The 19,416-nt window shown below is 44.2% G+C and overlaps 1 protein-coding gene across 1 annotated transcript in view; it reads right to left on the minus strand.

Moving 5' to 3' along the window:
• LOC131294343 (segmentation protein cap'n'collar) overlaps nt 1-19,416 on the minus strand; it is a 41,387-nt gene that overhangs the window by 9,685 nt on the left and 12,286 nt on the right. The window contains exons 4-5 of the mRNA XM_058322388.1: nt 7,908-8,014; nt 7,384-7,845 (exon numbers count right to left, since the gene is read on the minus strand). Coding sequence (XP_058178371.1) covers nt 7,384-7,845; nt 7,908-8,014 — 569 coding nt within the window. The remainder of the gene's footprint in view (nt 1-7,383; nt 7,846-7,907; nt 8,015-19,416) is intronic.

Raw genomic sequence — 19,416 nt, forward strand, 5'->3', positions numbered from 1 at the left:
TTTGACCAAACTGACAAACGTATTGTGGACGAGTCGATCGTCTTGCTTCGTGATGGGAAATGTCCGAGCTGCGAACCGAAGAGGATTCTATGCGCATGCCCCTATTTGTGGAACGTACAATAAAAGATCCTTCTTTTAGGCAGTACAGAATCCCATCGCATCGAACAACGACCAAACATTTTCAGTGACGACGAAGAAGCAACAAACAGAAAAAAACGTAAACGTACATCGAAAAAATTAACCAGAAAAGGTTTCAAAGTAATCGCTTATTATTACAGCTTTTTTGTTTTGTTTTGTTATCCAACGCAAACAGCAAAAAAAAAATCATTCTTCGGCTTGGAAATACCCCGCGCGCACGTTGATGGGAACCGGAGAGCAGCAACAGCAGCCAGAGAAGTCTGGCTTTCAAATCGCTTCAGCCCCCTTCAATCATGCAAAGTGAAGTAAGGAAGGCGAGATAAAAAAAAAAAAAACATCTCACGATCGCAACAACGCTACGCGGACGTGGTCACCACGAATACCGAGAGGCGAATATGCTAGTGGATGGTGGTGGTGGGTACAGAATTTTTTCAACTTAGTTTATCAACAACGACAGGAAAAAACTAAAAATAAATGAACCTCTAGGAGGATACGGAAAGGTCAAGCCGTTCGGTGTACGTTATTTGCCCGCGGATCGAAGCGGGTTGAAGCAAACGCCGGTAGCCTTCCGGGACCCCTTTGGATGGTGCTATTAATCGCTCCGATTACTACTCAGTAATCCTTTGTAATACGATGTAATCCGTCCTATATACATTCGAATACGAAATACCTCCTTAATGTACACATGAAAACTTTAGATGGACACCTGATTAACGCGCTTTTTAAACAGAATAAACCAAAATTACCGTCGTCCACGTGAAATATCCATTGGTCGAGTCAGGGGCAAATGAGACACCGAGCACAATGCGTCTGCACAATAACAACGCAATAATGATCACCAAAACACGCGTTCGATCTACGACAGCACGGTGTGTAAAACTGTGCTCACGGAACACAAGACGAAGTCCAACTAAAGCCCTATCGATCATCCATGCTGAATCAGCATCAGCAACCAAAACACACGCACGCTGCTCTCACACTCTGTCGTCTTGGAGCATTCTCTCTCATCTCCGATCGCCGTCTACCGAAGAACTTCCACGAGGTAGGGAATCTATCCTGCCCTGAACACGGCTAGAGAGGACGTAGGACGTTCTACTGGCGCGCGCGCGCGCACGGAGAGCCAAGATGTGCTAGAAGATGATGCTGGCTGCTGCTGGAAGGTGGTTCTCCGCACGCGTTTGCGTATGCGCCAGGAGGGAGAGGGCCGTCGGTGGCTCAAGAAGCGATAGTACTACCTTTCCACCACCACCACCACCATCGCTACCCACCGGGGGTGGTGTTTGCTCGCGCGCGTGCGTTCGTCGTCTGCAGTCGCGCTCAAGTCTTTCGTTTGGCGTCAGAGGCTTTGAACGGAGAGGAGTTTGAACGAACCGAAAAAAGCACAGCCAAACCATGCCGTTTCGAACGCACTGTTTAGCGGGGCGCGTGTACTCACTCGGTGTACTTCGTGATGGAGAATATACACATGTGATGTCCACTTGATCGTGAACTTGGTGGTTTCGCGGGTTTGCCGGTGTTTTTTTCCCTCCCCCTTCTGCCATTGCCCGGGCATTGTGAGTGTTTTCGTTTGCTAGCGTTTTTCTTCTTGTCCGCGTGTTTCCCTGGGCAATTTAAACGTCTGCAACAAACTTCGATTGTTTCTTTTTTGGTTGGTCGAAAATTTTTGTCGCTTTGGAGCTTCGCTGCCGGGGGGGAAGATTTGGGATTTGACTCGATGAGTATTGGACGGTAATTTGTTTTCCGTTCCCCGATGCTGCTGCTGCTAACGCTCCGGGAGCGGGAGGAGGATTACTGAAGCTTGCGAAATCCGTTCACAGAACGACCCGAATGCGGAACGAACGAAAGCAAAAACAAACTCTCCATTTGTTTTGGCCAGCGCCTAAGCCTTTTTGTTCCACAGAACACTTAAAGGGTGGATGTGTACATTTTTTGTTCGTCTTCTTTTACGCCGAATTCAATTAGATCGCCTTTGTTTGTTTCGTTAAGTTATACAAAAAAAGGTGTTCGTTTTTGCATTTGGTAAGAACAATTATGGATGGAGAACCATTTGTCAGTAAAGAAATAAGGGTTTTAAATGGTCACAGCTAGTGACAATTTTTGCAAGGATTTGAAGTGCTTTGTATTTTCGTACAACAGTGCAAATACTTGATCATACATTCAAATACTCAAGTACATATATTTTCAAAGTCCATATTTATTAGGACAATTAAACATGTCTGAAAATATAATAATTAACTTTCAACAAATTTCTGTACCAATAAAATCAAATAAAAGATAATTTATAAAAAGAGCACAACTGATCGATCCCCAGTTATGACACGATCGTTAGAATTTATCTAAATCTAATCGGTTGAACAAACAATTGAAAAAATGAGACATAATTTGCATTTCTTCAAAGCAAACATAATGGAAATCGATACGTAAAGCTGACTTCTAAATTAACAAATCGCGAGTGGGTAGTTCTAAAGTTCTTTGGATGTTGTACAAACCCTAAAGTAGTAACGTTTCTGGAGCGACGAATGTGAACACAAGGTCACACAGCGATGGGACCGAGGGATAACAGACGGGGCTTGTGAAAACATTGATCGAGAACGATAACGGGAGAAAAGCGGTACAAGTGCTTAAGGATGTTTTTCCTCGATCTAATGCCCGAAATTTCACTGTAATTTTTAAAGTAGAGCCAAGAAAAACATCTCTCTGTAAGACACGGCATCGCGAAAGGTGCTCTGCCTGCGTGGAACCTGTCGAGCGAAACCCGAGATGTCCCGCGGTGAGTTTGGGGTTAAAATAACACTTGCCAAAGGACACATACTGCTACCTTCCCCCTCGTGAGCCCTCCTCCTTCGACTCGAGAAGCAGGAGGACATCAGCGCATTGCAGCATAGAACAACAAAACCCACGAAGAGAGTCCGGGGCTAAAAAGCAGTCCTGAAGTCAGAAAGTTTTTCTTTCGTAACAACAACACTTGTGTCCCGGGGGTTGACTCTCGCGCTTCTCGGAGATTCTTGGCGATTCGCTTCGAGCACGGCATTTTTCCATCCTCCATCTTTGGCACCGTTCGTCGTCGTCGTCGCGGGAAGAAGCGGGCTCAAGGAAGCGAGGTTTTGTCTGGCATGTTTTTGTGTTATTATTTCGGCTCCGCTTTCTCCCGTTGCTTCCCTTTCGCTCCCGGGATTCGTCGATATAGGCCACATACACTGTGGCACGCAGACGCACACCAGCACGATCGATCCTTGCAGTCGCGTCCACCGAAGCAAGGGCGTACTCGATGTTCCTCTTCTTCCCTCGGGTTTAATTCTTATCCCGCCGTTCCCAACCGAGTTCGGACTCCCATTGGCCCTTTGAGCCGTTGCGGGGCTCGCACAGCTCAACCACTCTTACTTAATGCGTTTTTAAAATCAATCGAAATCATCGCATTTTCTGTTATTCTTCGTGCCTTCGCTCTCGCTCTCGAGAGTGGCGTGTTATTATTGTTACTATTGCCTACTGCTGCTGCCGAGCGTTTCTGCGTGTCTTCCTCTGGTCCTCGAACGACGGGCGAACAGGTTCGGGGTGGTTGGTGGATGGAGAGCCACAGGTTCTCGAGGGCTTCCAAAACTCGCCCCGGCGAAGCTTCAGCGGACTCCGCGTTGTGGCATTCCATAATCACAGGGAAGCGAGTTTCCGATTCCCAATCATCGCAATCGCCCGGCAGACACTTGTGTGGAGGTGTGCCTTTTTTTTACTTCTCTTTGTCCAGCGGTAGCAATTATGGTGACGGAAGGAGTAGATCGTGTGTTCGCGAAAGCCGCCTCAAAAACGAGCCTGTAGTCGACACGAAATCCCTACCCAAAAAACGCGAAGCGAGACGCCACTTTGGGCCATTTTTGCCCAGCGTCGGTCAAGGGCAAAATCCATTTGCCGGCTGCACTTTACACATCCCGGCGGATGGAGACAATGGAGGAAGACATAAGGACTAAGATTAAGCGACGGACGCCGGAAGGAAGAAAGCGAGCGCACAAATTGGTGGCAGAACAATTGGGAAGGCGGGCACATTATGTCGGTTGCAACGCAAATCAACGACTTCATCGGACAGCGACATGTTGTATGTGTGTGCCGAGTATTTTGTAAGACGTGAACGCAACCAAATGTTCACTTTTCAAATGTTCTATCTCTATCACATACGGGTGAAAAGTTGATTACACTAGTTACTTACTATTTTTCAACATCAACATAATTAGCTATCAAAAACACATTCCACCAATGTCACGATCAAAGAGTCTTAAGATCCTTGCAGTTTTGAGTTTGAAAAATCAATTCGATAAAATGTATTTAAAGGATTGGCGATTTTGATAAGAGCTTTTGAATATGACTTACTTTGGAGAAATTATAGTATAGTCGTTATTTTGCATGAATTATTGGGCTTGATTCAACAAACATTGGTCCGTCAGTTCATTTCCCAAAAACTGAGGGTAGAATATCAAGTAACGTTATAATGCAAAAGTACAGCCCAAAAAGTACGTCGACCTCTCAAACTAGTTCTTGAGTCCACTTGTGTTAAAATAGTGTAGTTTTCCTCAGTTATCTTACGTACATTTGGGACCTTAAGCCTAAAACAGCTTAAGCGTGCCTCGAATAATTGAGTTGCATTCACATTCACACAGCACAATGTTAGCTTCTCGATTGCATTTTTGGACACGGGAAGTTTATTTCAATGCTGATTAGGTCTTCAATTTGCTTACTTTCCTAATAGTTTGCTTAATTGAAGCAACTGTTTTTGCATTACATTCTTATGATTAGCATATGAACAAAATAATAACCATCCGAAGGGGTTCTACATAACCGAAACTGACAGAAAGAGAAGAAAATTGAAGGCAAAGCATGAAAACCACGCACAAAAGTGACGAACCTGTTAGCTCTACATAACTAAACGTCATAAAATCACGTGCATTTACCTAAACGACCGACAGTAAATAGTGAAAATCCACAGAACTTTTCACAGATACTGTTGTCAAATGTTTACTGCGACACCCGGCATTAGAGGACCCTAAGCAAATAAGTAAGCAATAAAAGTCAACCCCGTAACGCCAGTAGCCGAGTGTAATAATTTATTCAATTGTCCCCTGGCCTTTTGTCGGAAGCCCTTCCGAGGCCATAATCGAATGTTCCACGGTTACGAGCTTAACACTCTCTCGGGGTTCCGGGAGGTTCCATCATCGCTGGAAGGAACCATGTCCTCCGGTGCATTTATTGTTTTATTGTCGCCCCGGGTTCCCCGTGGGCTTGGTGCTCCCTTCCCTTGTCGGTGTTCCGACACCTTTCGCCCGATGCATTTTCAGGTACATTTCGTCATCCCGTCGTCCAACCACTTCACTCCGCTGTTCCATCGTTCCCGAAGCCATCATGTCGTTCGTTCGATTAAATCTCCCTTCTGTCTGTACCTTTGTGTCGAAAGCCCATCTTCATCTGTCCATTACCGGCTCAGCTCCTTTGCCTTTTCCCACCCGCCGGCACAACACAAACCACGAAACCACCACGACAACAAGTGCACAAACCGCAACCGCATCTCCGATGGTCAAGAACTTTCTCCCACTCTGCTTCGCCTCCAGTTTTAGCCAGCAGTATGTCTTTCCCAGATCCTTCTACGCTGGTCCTGCGGGTACTGCGAAGGTTTTTGGTATCCCAAGAAAAGACCAAACAGCAGCCGATGCCAGTGAGAGCTCTCTCCGCTGCGGGACGCATATGCGGCGAGCCAGGAGAGATAACATTTGCGGATAGCATCCTTTCTTCCCGGGCCGGCACCGGCAGGTTCTTTCCCGATCGCCGGTAAACCACCACCGCATGATGGGCCTTTTCTCTGGCAAATTAATGATTAATTGTGAACATGTCGGTATGCATGTTTGTATGCATAAAAGGATTAGAATGCCCCGGGTGACCGATCTGTGGCAGAGCACTTGCTTTCTTGTTCTTCCCCGGGGGCGAGCAAGGTTGGAGAAAGGCCAGCATATCGGGACACTTTCGCCGAGTTCACGAACCGCTGGTGTGCGGTGCGCTTTAGGACGGATAATTTATTACCTTTCACCTCGGGAAGCGGCCCACGCACACAGGCGGCTCTCGGGTGAGACATTTTTCCGCCGAGCATCCCCGAAGTATCCTCGCCGATCAATCGATCATCGATCATCATCAGACGGATGAGGGCGGCGGCCAACGGCAAAAGCCACCGGAGTAGATCCGTGTTCGAACAACGAGCACCGGGAGATACCGATTTTTATCGGTAGCAGCACGGAATGAAAACACACAAACGATCTGTAATGCACGCTTAATGCGTGTGTTGACGGTTGGAAGAAAGCCGAATGTTGAAGCGGCCCCGGGACGCAAGGATCTTGGGCACTGTTGAGTGGATCGATTTCCACAACAGCTCGCGAAGCTAATTCGTTTCATCGACATTCCTGCTTGTCGTGAATGATTGATGACAAAGGTATATGGTTGAGTGTTCGACAAATATTTTGAGTGAATTAATCATTGCCCTCAAGTGCAGCTATTATGTTGGCAAAACGAACTTCTATCATTGTCGGAATAATGGAATAAGATCGAAAAACGCCCCCCGGATAGAATTATATTGCCAACGCGTATGCTTTAGAAGCCAATTTGTAACGCTTCGGTAGCATAGGCAGGTCTCAGAGTTCGGTTGAAGTCGTTTGACAATCCTACAGCTATGGTCTTGTTATTTCTATGTTATAACAACCGAATTTTGGAAGATAATTATCAATTGCAACATACTGGCTGTTTGCGTTCCATAGTTTTGCTGAAAGAGGATCAAATTATGATGATATGATAAACATTAGCGATTTGCTTTGGCTGAGGGAGAAGTTCGTTTTTAAGTTAAAATTTGAATGACAAAGATTTGCAATTAATAGACTACACAAATCCGTTAACAAAAACTGAAAGTTTCCACTTACACAAACACACCTGCTTGCGAACTCAAATCGATCAACCTGAAACGCCTTTCCAAGGTTCAAGAGGCTATGGCTCAACCGCGAGCCGCAAACTTCCCTATTCTTCATACGGTCGACGCAAAAGCAACGCTCCTCCGAAATTCCCCCCAAAACGAACCGACGTTTCGCCACAACTACTTCACCTCCTGCCTCTCTAGCTAGTCCGATTCCGATTCCCCTTCTCCCAAACGTGACCATGGCGTCGTAACCTTCCCAGCGTGCAGGACCCTCAACTCGCCGCGACAAGTGCGAGCGCCGAGGCCGGACTCACCTGATGATGGTGGTGGTGGTGATGGTGATGGTGATGGTAACCGCCGGTCCCGGTCGTCGTCTGCCGGAAGCTAGTCATGGCGCCATGGCCGTAGCCTTGCGTGTTCTGGCGCGTGTGCTGGAAGTGGGACGACGTCTGTATCATCATGTCGCAGAGCAGATCCTCTAGTTCATCGGTCACGGGGCCGTCCTCGAGAGCGTCGTCGGACGTTATCGATGCTGCTGCTGCTGCTTCTGCCGTCGCCGAGGCAGCGGTCGTCGTTGCGGACGTCGTCGTCGTTGCTGACGCTTCGTCGTCGGTGTCGGCCGGGTTGGCAGCGCTGCTGCTGCTGGCACTGGTCGCGATCGCTCCCAGGCAGATGCCGCCGTCCACCGAAACCTGCTGCAGCTCCTGCTCGATGCGCTGCACCTCGGCGAGCTCCTCCTGGTCCTGCTCTGGTTTGGCCTCGGCGATCGTGTCCTCCTGCGGGGAGTGCCATTGTAAATTTGAATTCTATCCAGTCCGCATTGCCGCAGTGTGCTTACCACTGATTCGCCGAGATCCGGTAGCGTCAGGCCTTCCTCGAGGAACAGATCGGCCAACGGGGGCGGCAGGCTATTCTCGATGTCCGAACTGTTCAGAACGTACTCGCCTGGTGGGGGAAGTGTTCAGAATATTGCAACGATTAATATTTAAGCCATCCACGTTTGGTACGCGCCCTCTTTTCAGCTTCTTCCTTTTCCCCATTCTATCCTATACTACTCTATTCTTTCTGTATTAAAAAAACCCGAGCACCCTCAAGTAGATTATTCCAAGTCGATTTTGATGTTGATTTGAAAACATGAAATTTAGACAATTGTAAAGAGTAGGTTTCATGTAACGTTTTCTCACAGATACTAAAATTGTTACTTTATTTATTTTCAAGATTTTTTCAGAAGAAATTTCTCAAAAGATGCAACTGAAAAATGTTTGAGTTCATCAAGGCTTGAAGTGTTTCAAACGTTAAATGTACAACGCAGCTCCGATTTGCTTCCCACTTCATTTTTAATTAGATTTTGGAAGATTGGTTTTGTAATATAAGAATTGTGTCATGTAATATAAGAGAGTTGCATAGCACTAGTATTTTAACGGTTTTGCATTATATATGTTTTATGAAATGCTGTACGGTTTTATGGTTCCTTTTCTTAGAATCAAGATTTTTTTAAATTGAAGTGCAATGTGACAATGTAGTTATCAGTAAAATTGGTTTTCGTTCATTTGTTTTGAAAGTACAAAACATTGTAAGGTATGAAGCGTTTAATGAAAGATCCCACCAAGTATAATTGAAAGTAAAAATTAAACAGTTAATTTAAGAACCTTTTCCCACTTTGGCCGTTTTTAAAATGTCTATTCGTTTGTGTAAAAAAAGTACAACCCTACAACTGCCGGCTTTGGAAGCCAGCTCCTTCCACCACCAATTCGGAAAGAAAAACGTGCACAAGATTGGGCTTCCGATTGGGGAAAAAAGATTGGTGCTGTTCTGCCTTTTACATCACGAATTCTATCGCACCCCAATCTCGCGAGGGGACCGCACGATGGAACGTAATGAAGGTCTTTCCATCATCTTTAATTTCGTATGCCTGTTTTACTTCCCGCATGTGAACATGTGTGTGCAAGATGTGTTCCTCTTTTTTTTGGTTTTTTGCTTTGCCCCCCTCCACTTTTGTGTATTTCCTCCTACTTGAATGTTTTCGATCGTCAAACATGGAGGACGCAAAATAGTGGCTACGGTTCGGATAGGCTCACAACAACCGCGTGTGCTGTGTTGTGAAAATCTTAGACAACGACGACTTGTGGCCGACGTGTACGACAAACGTGAAGGAGAAAAAAAAACAAAATGCGGGGCCAAGGGAACCAACAAACAGAGGAAACCCAAAGAATTTGATGGCCCGAAGATAGTGGGAGGGGTGGGGAGAGAGCGGCTGCCGCGGGAATGCTATTAATTTCTTTCCTTATTGATTTTATCCATGAGATATCGGTTGATTATTAGTCAACTTATGGTCGAAATATGTAATACACAGTTTCCCCTCTGCCCCTGATGAGGTGATGAGGGACGGGGTAGGGGGGATTATGGCCATTCCCCGGACGTCATCACCCCTGGGTTTATGCTGGTCGATGCCGGTGTCCACCAGAGCGAGAAAAGGCGAGCGAAAGGGAGATGGGAAGTCGCACACGAACGTCGCACGATCTTGACTTACTCGAACAATTTGTCGATCGATCGAAAGATCGATCGGAACACGCCGGCCGTTCGGTGGTGCGGAGGGCAGGAGGCCACACCACGAGGGGGCAGAGGCTGTGGTTACTTTCGTCGGAGATCGCCGGAGATTCGGACGGTTCTGTCGGCGGCATTTCGTCTTTCAACTTGACCGCGCGCCTGAGAGCCCGGGCGTATTTGATGCCGTCTTCCCTCTTTCCCTTTGTTGCAGCGATGGTTTCTTACCATCCACCCTCTAATACCCTTTCTGCGGTCCGCCATGTCCATCTCGTGTCGTGTTCCTAGATCACTGTGGACCCATCATTCCCGCAAGTTTATCACAAGACGTCGCCCTACGCCGCCGCAGGAGAATATATATTTTGGGGCCTCCAATTTGCTACGCTTTTCGGCCGTTTGGCAGAGAGTGGAGTTGAGAGCACTCGCTTCGTCAAATTTCCTCTTTTCTTCCAACCCAATTCCCAGCGATTGTCTGATACTGAAGCATCTGTGAATCGTCGACGACGAGCTGAAAGGCGTTTTTTCTCATCTTGAAAGCGATATTTGTCAAGAAGGAATCTGGGTGGAATGCTGCGTCGCGGCCTGGTTCATCAGACCAAATCGGAATTGCAAGCATTCGTCCTTGTTTGCTATTTCCTGTCCAATGAAGAATATCTGATGACAAAAAGGAATGTTATCTCATCGTGTTTAGGGCTGTTGATTCACCGCGGATATTTGAATACAACACTAATTGTTAGATCCTTTTTTTAAGGCTGGGAAGTTTAAAATATAAACATTTTTTTATATCTCTTTTCCGATCCATGAAAAGAGATGCGTTTTTCTTTTATGACATTTTGCAATTCACATAGAGACTTGAGAATGGTTTAAAACAGGATAAATCGGGCTTCTTCACATCCTCAAATAAATCATTAAAACAGATTCGATAACGATTTCGATCGTGCCAAAAGCGATTCCATCAAGATCTGAGTTGAAAAAACATTTAAAAATGTAATCCAAACTTTAGCTTTGGAAAAAACCGGACCTTCCTTAATGTGAATAAACAAAAAACATGAAAGGCACTTGTTTTAACGTTTTTCTTTACTAGAAAATAATGATGAGAAACGAATTGAAGCAACTCCATGCCTATTGAAGTAATAGAGTTTGAGGTGGAAATAGCGCCGTATGAACATAACGTCACGCGGTTGGTGAACAAAATGTGAAAAAAGGCTCAATTTTCGTCACAGATTATAGCAAACACTCAATTAGAGAATAATAGATTTTGCAGAGTTAAAGTATGGATTGATCAATAACAATTACAACAAACACAGTTGATTTGTGGATCAGAGCACAGAGTTTCAAAAAGTTATAAACCGGATAGAATTTCTTAACAAGATAAACTATAATGAAAAATACGTTAATGTAAGTACCAATACGGCATCCCTTTCGCCAGGAATCGTTGTAATGTCGAACAAGGAATTCAATTTGGAATATTGAACAGAAAATTGATAAATGATCATTTTCCTTCATCAACCCTATTATTGCAAACTCTAGACGTATTTCGAGCTAACTGCTTGAAAAAGACAAAAAAAAAACAATCGACAAACAAAATGGCTTAACCACCAACTCAAACCATATCAAACACTTTTAGAAAAAAAAGAAAGAAAACCTTCGAACAATTTCGATTTACACTAAACCTTATAATTTCATCCCAAAAGCCGCCATTTGATTGCTTTAGCGCTCGGCCCAGACCCGGGATCGGACCAGAGGTCGAAAACAATGGCAGCCGACGCACAGACGTCGAAAACATAAGCACCGAAAATCTATATTTTCCAATTAGCCGCATCGACAGCCGCCAACCATCGCGCCGAGAGACGCTTCTTTTTCCTCTTCGCTTCGACGGCGCGTTCGACGAGATATATTGGTGGCCAGCAGCAGCACCAGCACCGGCAGAACGTAGCTCTATTCCAATCGATTCTAGAAGAGGCACCCTCGGTTCGGGCCCGAAATCGGTTTCACGATGGCGTGCCTCGCATCGCAGCGCCCGCGAAACCCCGCCGGTAATTGTACATAAGCCCGTTTTTCTCAAAGCTTCCCCTAATTTTCCTCTCGTTTGCGTCGTTTCTCTCTCGTTTCGTGCTTCTTCGTTTGGTTCGTCTCAAAGTCGTCTTTTGCTCCCGAATCCGCGCCATAAATGAACGATCCTGCGATCGTGCGATCGTGAGGCATGGTGGTTTTGGTGGTGCTTGAAAAGTTGATCCAAAATCTAACCCTACACACGCAAACACATTCAGTGTTCGATCCTATGTACAAACCAGTCCGGCTTCTACGCCGCTTTACATAGAAATCAATCACGAAAAATAACCTTCAACTTCAAAACATACCAAAATGTGTTTAAATTAGTCGTTTTTTTTATGGACAACTCTTTCCACCTTTCAGCTCATCGAACCTCGAGCTCGTTCTCTTCCTCCTCATCCTCCTCCCCTTGTTGGTTTGTTTCGCCTCAGTCTGCGTCCTTTTAAGATTATTGTTATTTGACTTTGAGCTTCCTTTGAGGCCCGTCTCTGACCGAATGTCCGCGTGTGTTTGCCGTTTCCCCCCCCCCCCCCCCCCCCTCGTTCCAATTTTCATCTTTTAATTTTCCTCACTACACACCCTGATTACATTGTTTTGCGTCACGAAACGGCGCGTCGTGTCGTGTTATGGGTGTTTGGCTCTTCTTCTGCGTTCGTTGGGCGTTTGTGCAATTCCGTGCCACTTCGATTGTGGCTCTGAAATGCTTCGGCACTACCGGCAATTAAATAGTTTCTTCCTACTTCTGCTCAACCGCGATTCCTACGCTTCCAGCCTTGGAAGTGGTTCGCATACTTTAAAAAACAAACCCCAAAACAGAAGCACACACGCGGGCCGGAGACACAGTTCTGTGCTTCTCGGGTTTTCCTCCGTTTTACCCATCCACCGGGCGGGCGTTCAAACCAACACCAGCAGCAACTGCTGCTGCGTCGGTTACACATTATTCAAACGGCGAAATTGGAGAATTGGGCAGCGATCAATTTTGGTAATCTTTTCATTAGATTTCAGTTTCATTTCCACCAAGTGGCCCCACGCTTCGGGAAGGTGGCGCGGGGCGGGTAGTTTTATCGTGTTCGGTTGATTGGAGTGGTTAAACGAAAGTAAAACTCCGGCAACACTCGTCTGAAGTCGAGGGCGCATAATGAACGGCATTAAGAGCACCGCATCGGCCGGCCGATTATTGGCTATGATCGGTTTTCGCCACAACTTTTGCCGACGGCCCACGGGGAGGTAGAGAAAATATGCGTCCAAGCAGCTTTATTACACTGTGAAGAACGTTCTTTTAAGAGCGAGGTTGGATTTTTAGTTAAGAACAATTTCCTTAGAATTTAGAACAAAGAAAAAAAACTTTTTCTCAACAGAGAATAGACGGAATCGATTTCAACTGTGCGTATCGAAAAATATATCTGTTTTCACAAATGCTAATGATTAAGTACATTTTTACTTTTCTGCTTTATTCCTGTATTAATTTCATGGTCTAAAAATATTATATATTATTTAAAACCGTTTGTAATTGACTGATTTCTTTTCATATGTTAATGTTGATCATTTAGATGAACAGTAAAAAAGTAAACATCAACAATAATGCGATCTATATAATTTGAAAAATGAAATTACATAAATTTGCATCCAATATTTCTACTTTGATACAGTTTGTATCGATAGAAGATTGAACTGTTTTTTTTTGTCGTTCGGCAGATATCCGAAAAATCCGAAAAAAATTAACGTAAATTTTGAAACATTTTTTTGCGAAAATCTAGGAAGAGATAAAAGCCTTAAAAAAATACATTATCCGATCCTACCTTCGAGCACCAGCAGAGGCCGCCACTGTCAGAAAAATATGACTAATGGTTCTAATACCTCCGCCACGACAGTTCAATAAAACTACGGCAATCTTCGTGTGGGATTTGAATAAGGAAAAGTTGATTAATGATCCGGGCCAGGCCAAGCCATGCGAGACCCCGGGGGGTGCGCGCTCGACGAGAGGGGAAGCGTCGGTCGGTGGATCGGGATAAAAGGATCCTTCTTTTTTCCCACTGGTTGAAATTATTTCTATTATATTTTTAATATCGAGAATGAATGAGAAAGAGAGAAGCCCGGTCGCGCCGGACGGAAAACATAATTAATGAAACGACCAATCGTCCGTGCGCTCCACATGAGCAGCAGCGTTGCTCTGCCTCCTCGCTGGGGTTGGATTTCCTTTTCGTTCGAGATTCCATTTTTATTGTCATAAATAATGCCTCCATTTTCCCCGAGGGAATAGAGATGTTGCAGCAATCAGCGCTAGGTGCGGAAAAATGGCTTCAAGATCGCTGGCTTCGCTCTCCAGCTGCCGCCGATGAAACCGACCAGCAGCAGCAAATCCTGTCCCATGTTCATCCAGGCACACACAAGTCGGGACATAACAGGGCCCGAAACGTGCCCGAACCCGACAGGATGGTAGCCATTTGAATTTTTAACATAAATGGTTTCTATTGAAACTGCTTCAGGGGTTTTTACCTTTTTTCCCATATGTGATACCCCTAGATATAATGTTTGATTATACAAAAAAGACAAAGCATGATAAACAATTCAATTCAAGCATGAATATTATTATTGCCATCAATAAATAAGCAAAACTATTAATTCATCCAGACGATCATATTACTTGAACAAAAAGTACAGTTTAGTGGCCGAGATAGTACTTTTTGAGCTAACAGATGCCAATGAAACTCAATAAGTATTGTGCGGGTAATATTGGGTGGAAATACACAACGAAGTTGAGTTCGAATTTCGTTGTGGGCATTTGAGAATAAAATGGTAAAATGTGTGTAATTCAACTATGTGCACAAGAGAATACAAATCAACATCATCCAAAATGATACTAGCTATTGAGAAAAATGGAAACTGGAAAACGCGCGTTAAATCACACACGAGTTTGATAACAAATGTATGATATTACCGACGCAATATGTCATAGTAATTATATTAAGATATACCATTTTGAGCTTTTACATAGAGGATTTTTGCAAGAGCGTGTTTTCAATACAACATTTCTACCTTTCACGTTGTTGGTATCAACATTTGCTTTAGGAACTTAAAAAACGGTAAAAATGGAAATCCATTGTTCATATTTTATTTCTTAATTTTGGCTAATATGAAACCTCAGTTACAATTATAGAAAGGTAGTGGAAATTTGTGAAAGAAAATGTTATGTAAAAATGTAAAAAAGAAGCAAACATAAGAACCTGTAGGAACTACTCAAAATAAGGTTTGTTTTTGATACAATATTTGTTATAAACGAACTCGAGTTTGCAGAATCCAAGAGAATAAGACTTTGCGCAATCAGGTACTTGCATGTAGCCAGAGAAATCGCTTTATTCATCTTCAAAAATTAACTTTTTCGTGTACTGTAAAACAAATTAGTTTACTTATCATTGATTTCCATTTAAAAGGGCAAATGCTTCTTGTCTTGACACGAAATAAAAGCCTCAATCAACTTTAATTTTCCAACTTAAATGATTATATTGATGAAATCAGCAACTTTCAAAGATAAAAACATTTGTTGCACATATATTTTGTGGAAAAAGTGTAAAATTTAAACGATTTTTGGCTCAATTTTGTACTAATGAAAAATTGATTTAAGTCAACCAAACAGGTAGCAAGTTTGACCAAAGTTATCAGTGACTTTATACCAACTATTTCTGTAATAAAATTGCAATGTAACATACCTTTAAGAGCAAGAAACTTTAGAACAACAGGTGCTCAGAACTTGGCGATCTTCCCAATTTGTAAACACCGCTTGCTGATTGCGTATTGCTCTATTATCTACACAAAAAACCACAAAGCAATGCAAACACACCTTCACACAATATGTTATGCTTTCCTTCCTTTTACTTCCTGTTGATCACTTCTGATTAAAATTCAAACTTGGACTGACTAGGCGTTCACATTTCAAGCGATCGAGAGGAAATTTAATGGCTTGAGGAAACTTGATTTACGTTGATTACATCACTACCGGTTAAGCGCATCAGTTTCATATGGCGCCGCTTTTTGTAAGCATTTTCCGGACAATGTTGGACACACTTTTCAAGACTTTTCAGGCAGCACAAAGCATAGGATACACTCACACACTCTGTTTAACGCAATCTAAGCGTTTTTGACGAAACTGTTAAAGATGGCGACTATTTTGAAACCATTGTAACAAACATCTTGTGGACACGCACTTTTCATTCTGTACTTTTCGAGAACATTTTAGCATCTTCCAATTTCGCTTCGCAAACCTGTCTGAAGGAAGTATTTGGTATCGATCAAAGAGCGATTAAAAGATGAGCAAATTCACTCGCCACACGGACGAACCAACGGTTTTGCACCACACTCAGGACGGGCCTGGAACGCCAGGACACCGGAACCAGAATTGCACAACGCACATCTTCCCATCATTTATGGCATCGGCCGGTTGCACAGAAACTTTTCACGTGCGAAAAACTATTTTAAACGCCAAAAATTGGCCGTTTTTCTTAGCACTCTCGAAGAGGCGAACACGAAAACGCGACCCAGAACGGGAGACCCACAAAACTCTGGTTCCGCAGGGCTTCGGTTTCAGAAGGGCTCCGGAAGGTTCACAGCACAAGCCGAACAACAAACCACACAATATAAATCACCATGTAATAATGACTCGAGGAAAAACGTTCTGCACAAAGATGACCCCGGGCCCGGCCACGAGAGTTTGTCTCGCACACAATGAGAGAGGCGGCCCGACGACACTAACGACGACGACGACGAGCGAACGATAGTGGCGATTATGGCAGTGTGTAGGAAAAGGAGCAGCACACACAACAAGGCAGGAGGAAAAAATATAAATAATTTTTGAGCAAAGAAAAACCTGCCGCTACCTTTTCCTTTGCTAACAAAACACACATACACGCATACACACACACACCCCATGTGCCCATGAGATGTGTATCCCTGGCAGGCAGTTCGTATGTTTCGCTCGTCCCTCGGTTCGTGTATTGGTGCTGGTGTGTGTGTGTGTGTGTGTGGGTATTTGTGCGCTTAGTTTGTATATGGCAATATCATAATTTCCTCCACAATCAGCTCCCCACGGAAAGGAAACCCCGCGTGAAGACTTAAAGCGTATCGTCGTAAGTGTCTCCAGTGCGGCTCTTTTTACATACGCACACCACCATCTCCAATGGTGTAGAGTTTATTTCTCAAAGTTAACGATAAAAAGCGCCACGCAAAAATGGGCAACATTCTTGGGATCACTGAAGACGGTTGGCTCCACACAGCCACCCACCCGGATCGACCCGGTTCCTCCTGCCCGGTGATCTACATACACACATGCCACCGTAGAGGACCCCCATTTCCTCTTTCCCCCGATCCTTCCCCCCGCGCGAAAAAGGGAATGGCTGGGTTCACCATAAGATGGCTTTCGATTCGCTCTCGCGCTTTGTAACATTAATCATATGTGAATGGTAAATAAAAGAGGTCCACCGCGGGGGGAGGGCGACCACCATAATACATCGTCGTGCTAGCCATATTTGTCCAGAGCATACACACGCACACACACACACGCGCGCATAAGAGATGGCGCACTATCGACGGAGAAGGCGTGGCTTGCTCTTCTCGGGCGTCATGTTTCGCTTCCATTTTCGCGCCGACGCCACCTTTGATGCATGTATTTGTGCTCGCCCGCGTATGTGTGTGTGGGTTTGTATGTGTGTTAATGGCTGTTTTATTTCGTTTCGCCGGGTGAGCAATTTTCCTGCTCGTTCGTTCTTTGAGCCGCGGTGCGATTCGCTGATCCGCGGCGTGTTCTGGGGCACACAAACGTACACAAATACACACACCCGCAGTAGAGTCAGAAAAAGGAGAGCTTTTAAGAGGTTTGTTTTATTTGAGGTTTTCTTTTCGTACGTTCTATTCTACTGCGACGTTCTAAGGGCAGCGCGATTCCACAGGGCGCACAATCCGTAAAGGAACCGTCGTTCGGAACGAGCGAACGAACGACGAATGGTTTCCCCCCGGAAAGGACACACACGTACGACGTGCGTTCCCGCGCTCCCAAGCCCCCAAACCCAGGCGTTCAAACCCGAAACCAACTCCGACCGGGCCGCGGAACGTATCATCTCGTAATAATTTATAATGGGAAAAAATCCACGGGGAACATTCTGTTGCCGTTGTGTGGTTCGATTTGAATTTTTTATCCCCTAAACGCGGTGCTGTACGTGGAAAGAGAGAGAGAGAGGGAGGGCGAGCGAACTGGGGGTTCCGTAACGAATCGTCCCATAATCATACCGATGCGGCGAAGCGAGTTCGTACACAAAAGTGCCAGCGGTAGGACACTAATGAAGTCTTGATCTGCTTTTCCCTCTCGAGAATGGAAGATGGAAAACCGGGCACACCGGGCAATCAACGAAACCGTACGCACGTCCGCAGGGTTCTGAAATGAGTTTTAAGTTTCTTTGTCACCTTCGGCACCACCCTTGGTGGAATTGTTGAATTCGGGCGGGCGACAATGCGGTCGAAATTATGGCCAACAGCCGAAAGGACGCATGACATCTTCCTTAACCGAAGCGAACTGCTTTAAAACACGTATTAGTTTGAACTTTATCAGGTTTGGAACAAGCCTGTGGTGTAGGTTTTTCATTTCATATTTCAATTTCAGATTAAACTCTACAGTTGAAGAGTAAAGCACAATGTTTGATACTTACAATGTATGCAAATTACAACCAAATTCGGTTAAGAAAACAAAATAAATATTTATTGACCGCGCAAACCCATGGATTATCACTTTTGAAAGTATCGATATAAATCATAGTTCGAAATTTGTGAGAGTAAAGAGAAAAGGTTTGGAAAGGTACTGAACATAACGAATACAAGTAATTCGCGTTTCAATTTAAAAGATTTTGTGAGCTCAATTGGAATTGTATTTGTTTATGTAAAGATTGGGCAAACCTTTCTACGGTCAAGTAAAATCAAATTGTTTTGAAAGAATTGACAAAAGTATTCGTAACGTAAAAGCACAAAGACACTTTTTAAGAAATAAACTAAAGAACTGGAATAAATAAACACTTAGAACGAAATAAAGTTAATGTCTTCGCACCTTGGAACGAAAGAACTAACTCGCCATCAATTTTTCCATTAAAGTGTAGTCCTTGGTGGATGGACAAATGTCCATTTGTAATAAATTTCAAATTAAACTTTCAATTTCCATTTCACAAAAAAGATGAAAAATTTAGTATTAATGTACAAGCAACGAGTAAATTCGAACGAATAAGTAAATTATTATGATTCGATCCAAGAGTCACATAGATTATTAGCTAAAAGAACACAAATTGAAGCCTCTGAATCTCTTGTATTACATTTCAAATCATTGCATTGCAAGACTTGTACTAGCTGCTCTAGATCAGCATACATAAAACAAAAGAAAGATGGAATAAATAGCAAAGATTTCAAACCTACCGCTAATAAGCAAGGTGTTTATCGAATCGATCGAAGACGAATTTGAAACCGGGTGAACTATGCTCGAGGTTATGATGATGAGGAGCATAAATTTAACCCCACACCGGCCAATGGCAACACAAACACACCCTAGACCGCCGCTCCGCGAAGGTTTGGCTCGCCAAAGTCGCAGATCATCAAACTTTTCTGCTGCACAATCGTGACGCAGGTGAAAAAAGTGTCGGTCATATTGAAACTTAAACTTTCCTCGAAACTGACCTCTGCGGTGATGAAGGGATTAATTAGAAATATCATTGCCCGGGCGAGCA

The sequence above is a fragment of the Anopheles ziemanni genome, chromosome 2 (genome assembly GCF_943734765.1).
Source record: "Anopheles ziemanni chromosome 2, idAnoZiCoDA_A2_x.2, whole genome shotgun sequence".
Taxonomy (NCBI): domain Eukaryota; kingdom Metazoa; phylum Arthropoda; class Insecta; order Diptera; family Culicidae; genus Anopheles; species Anopheles ziemanni.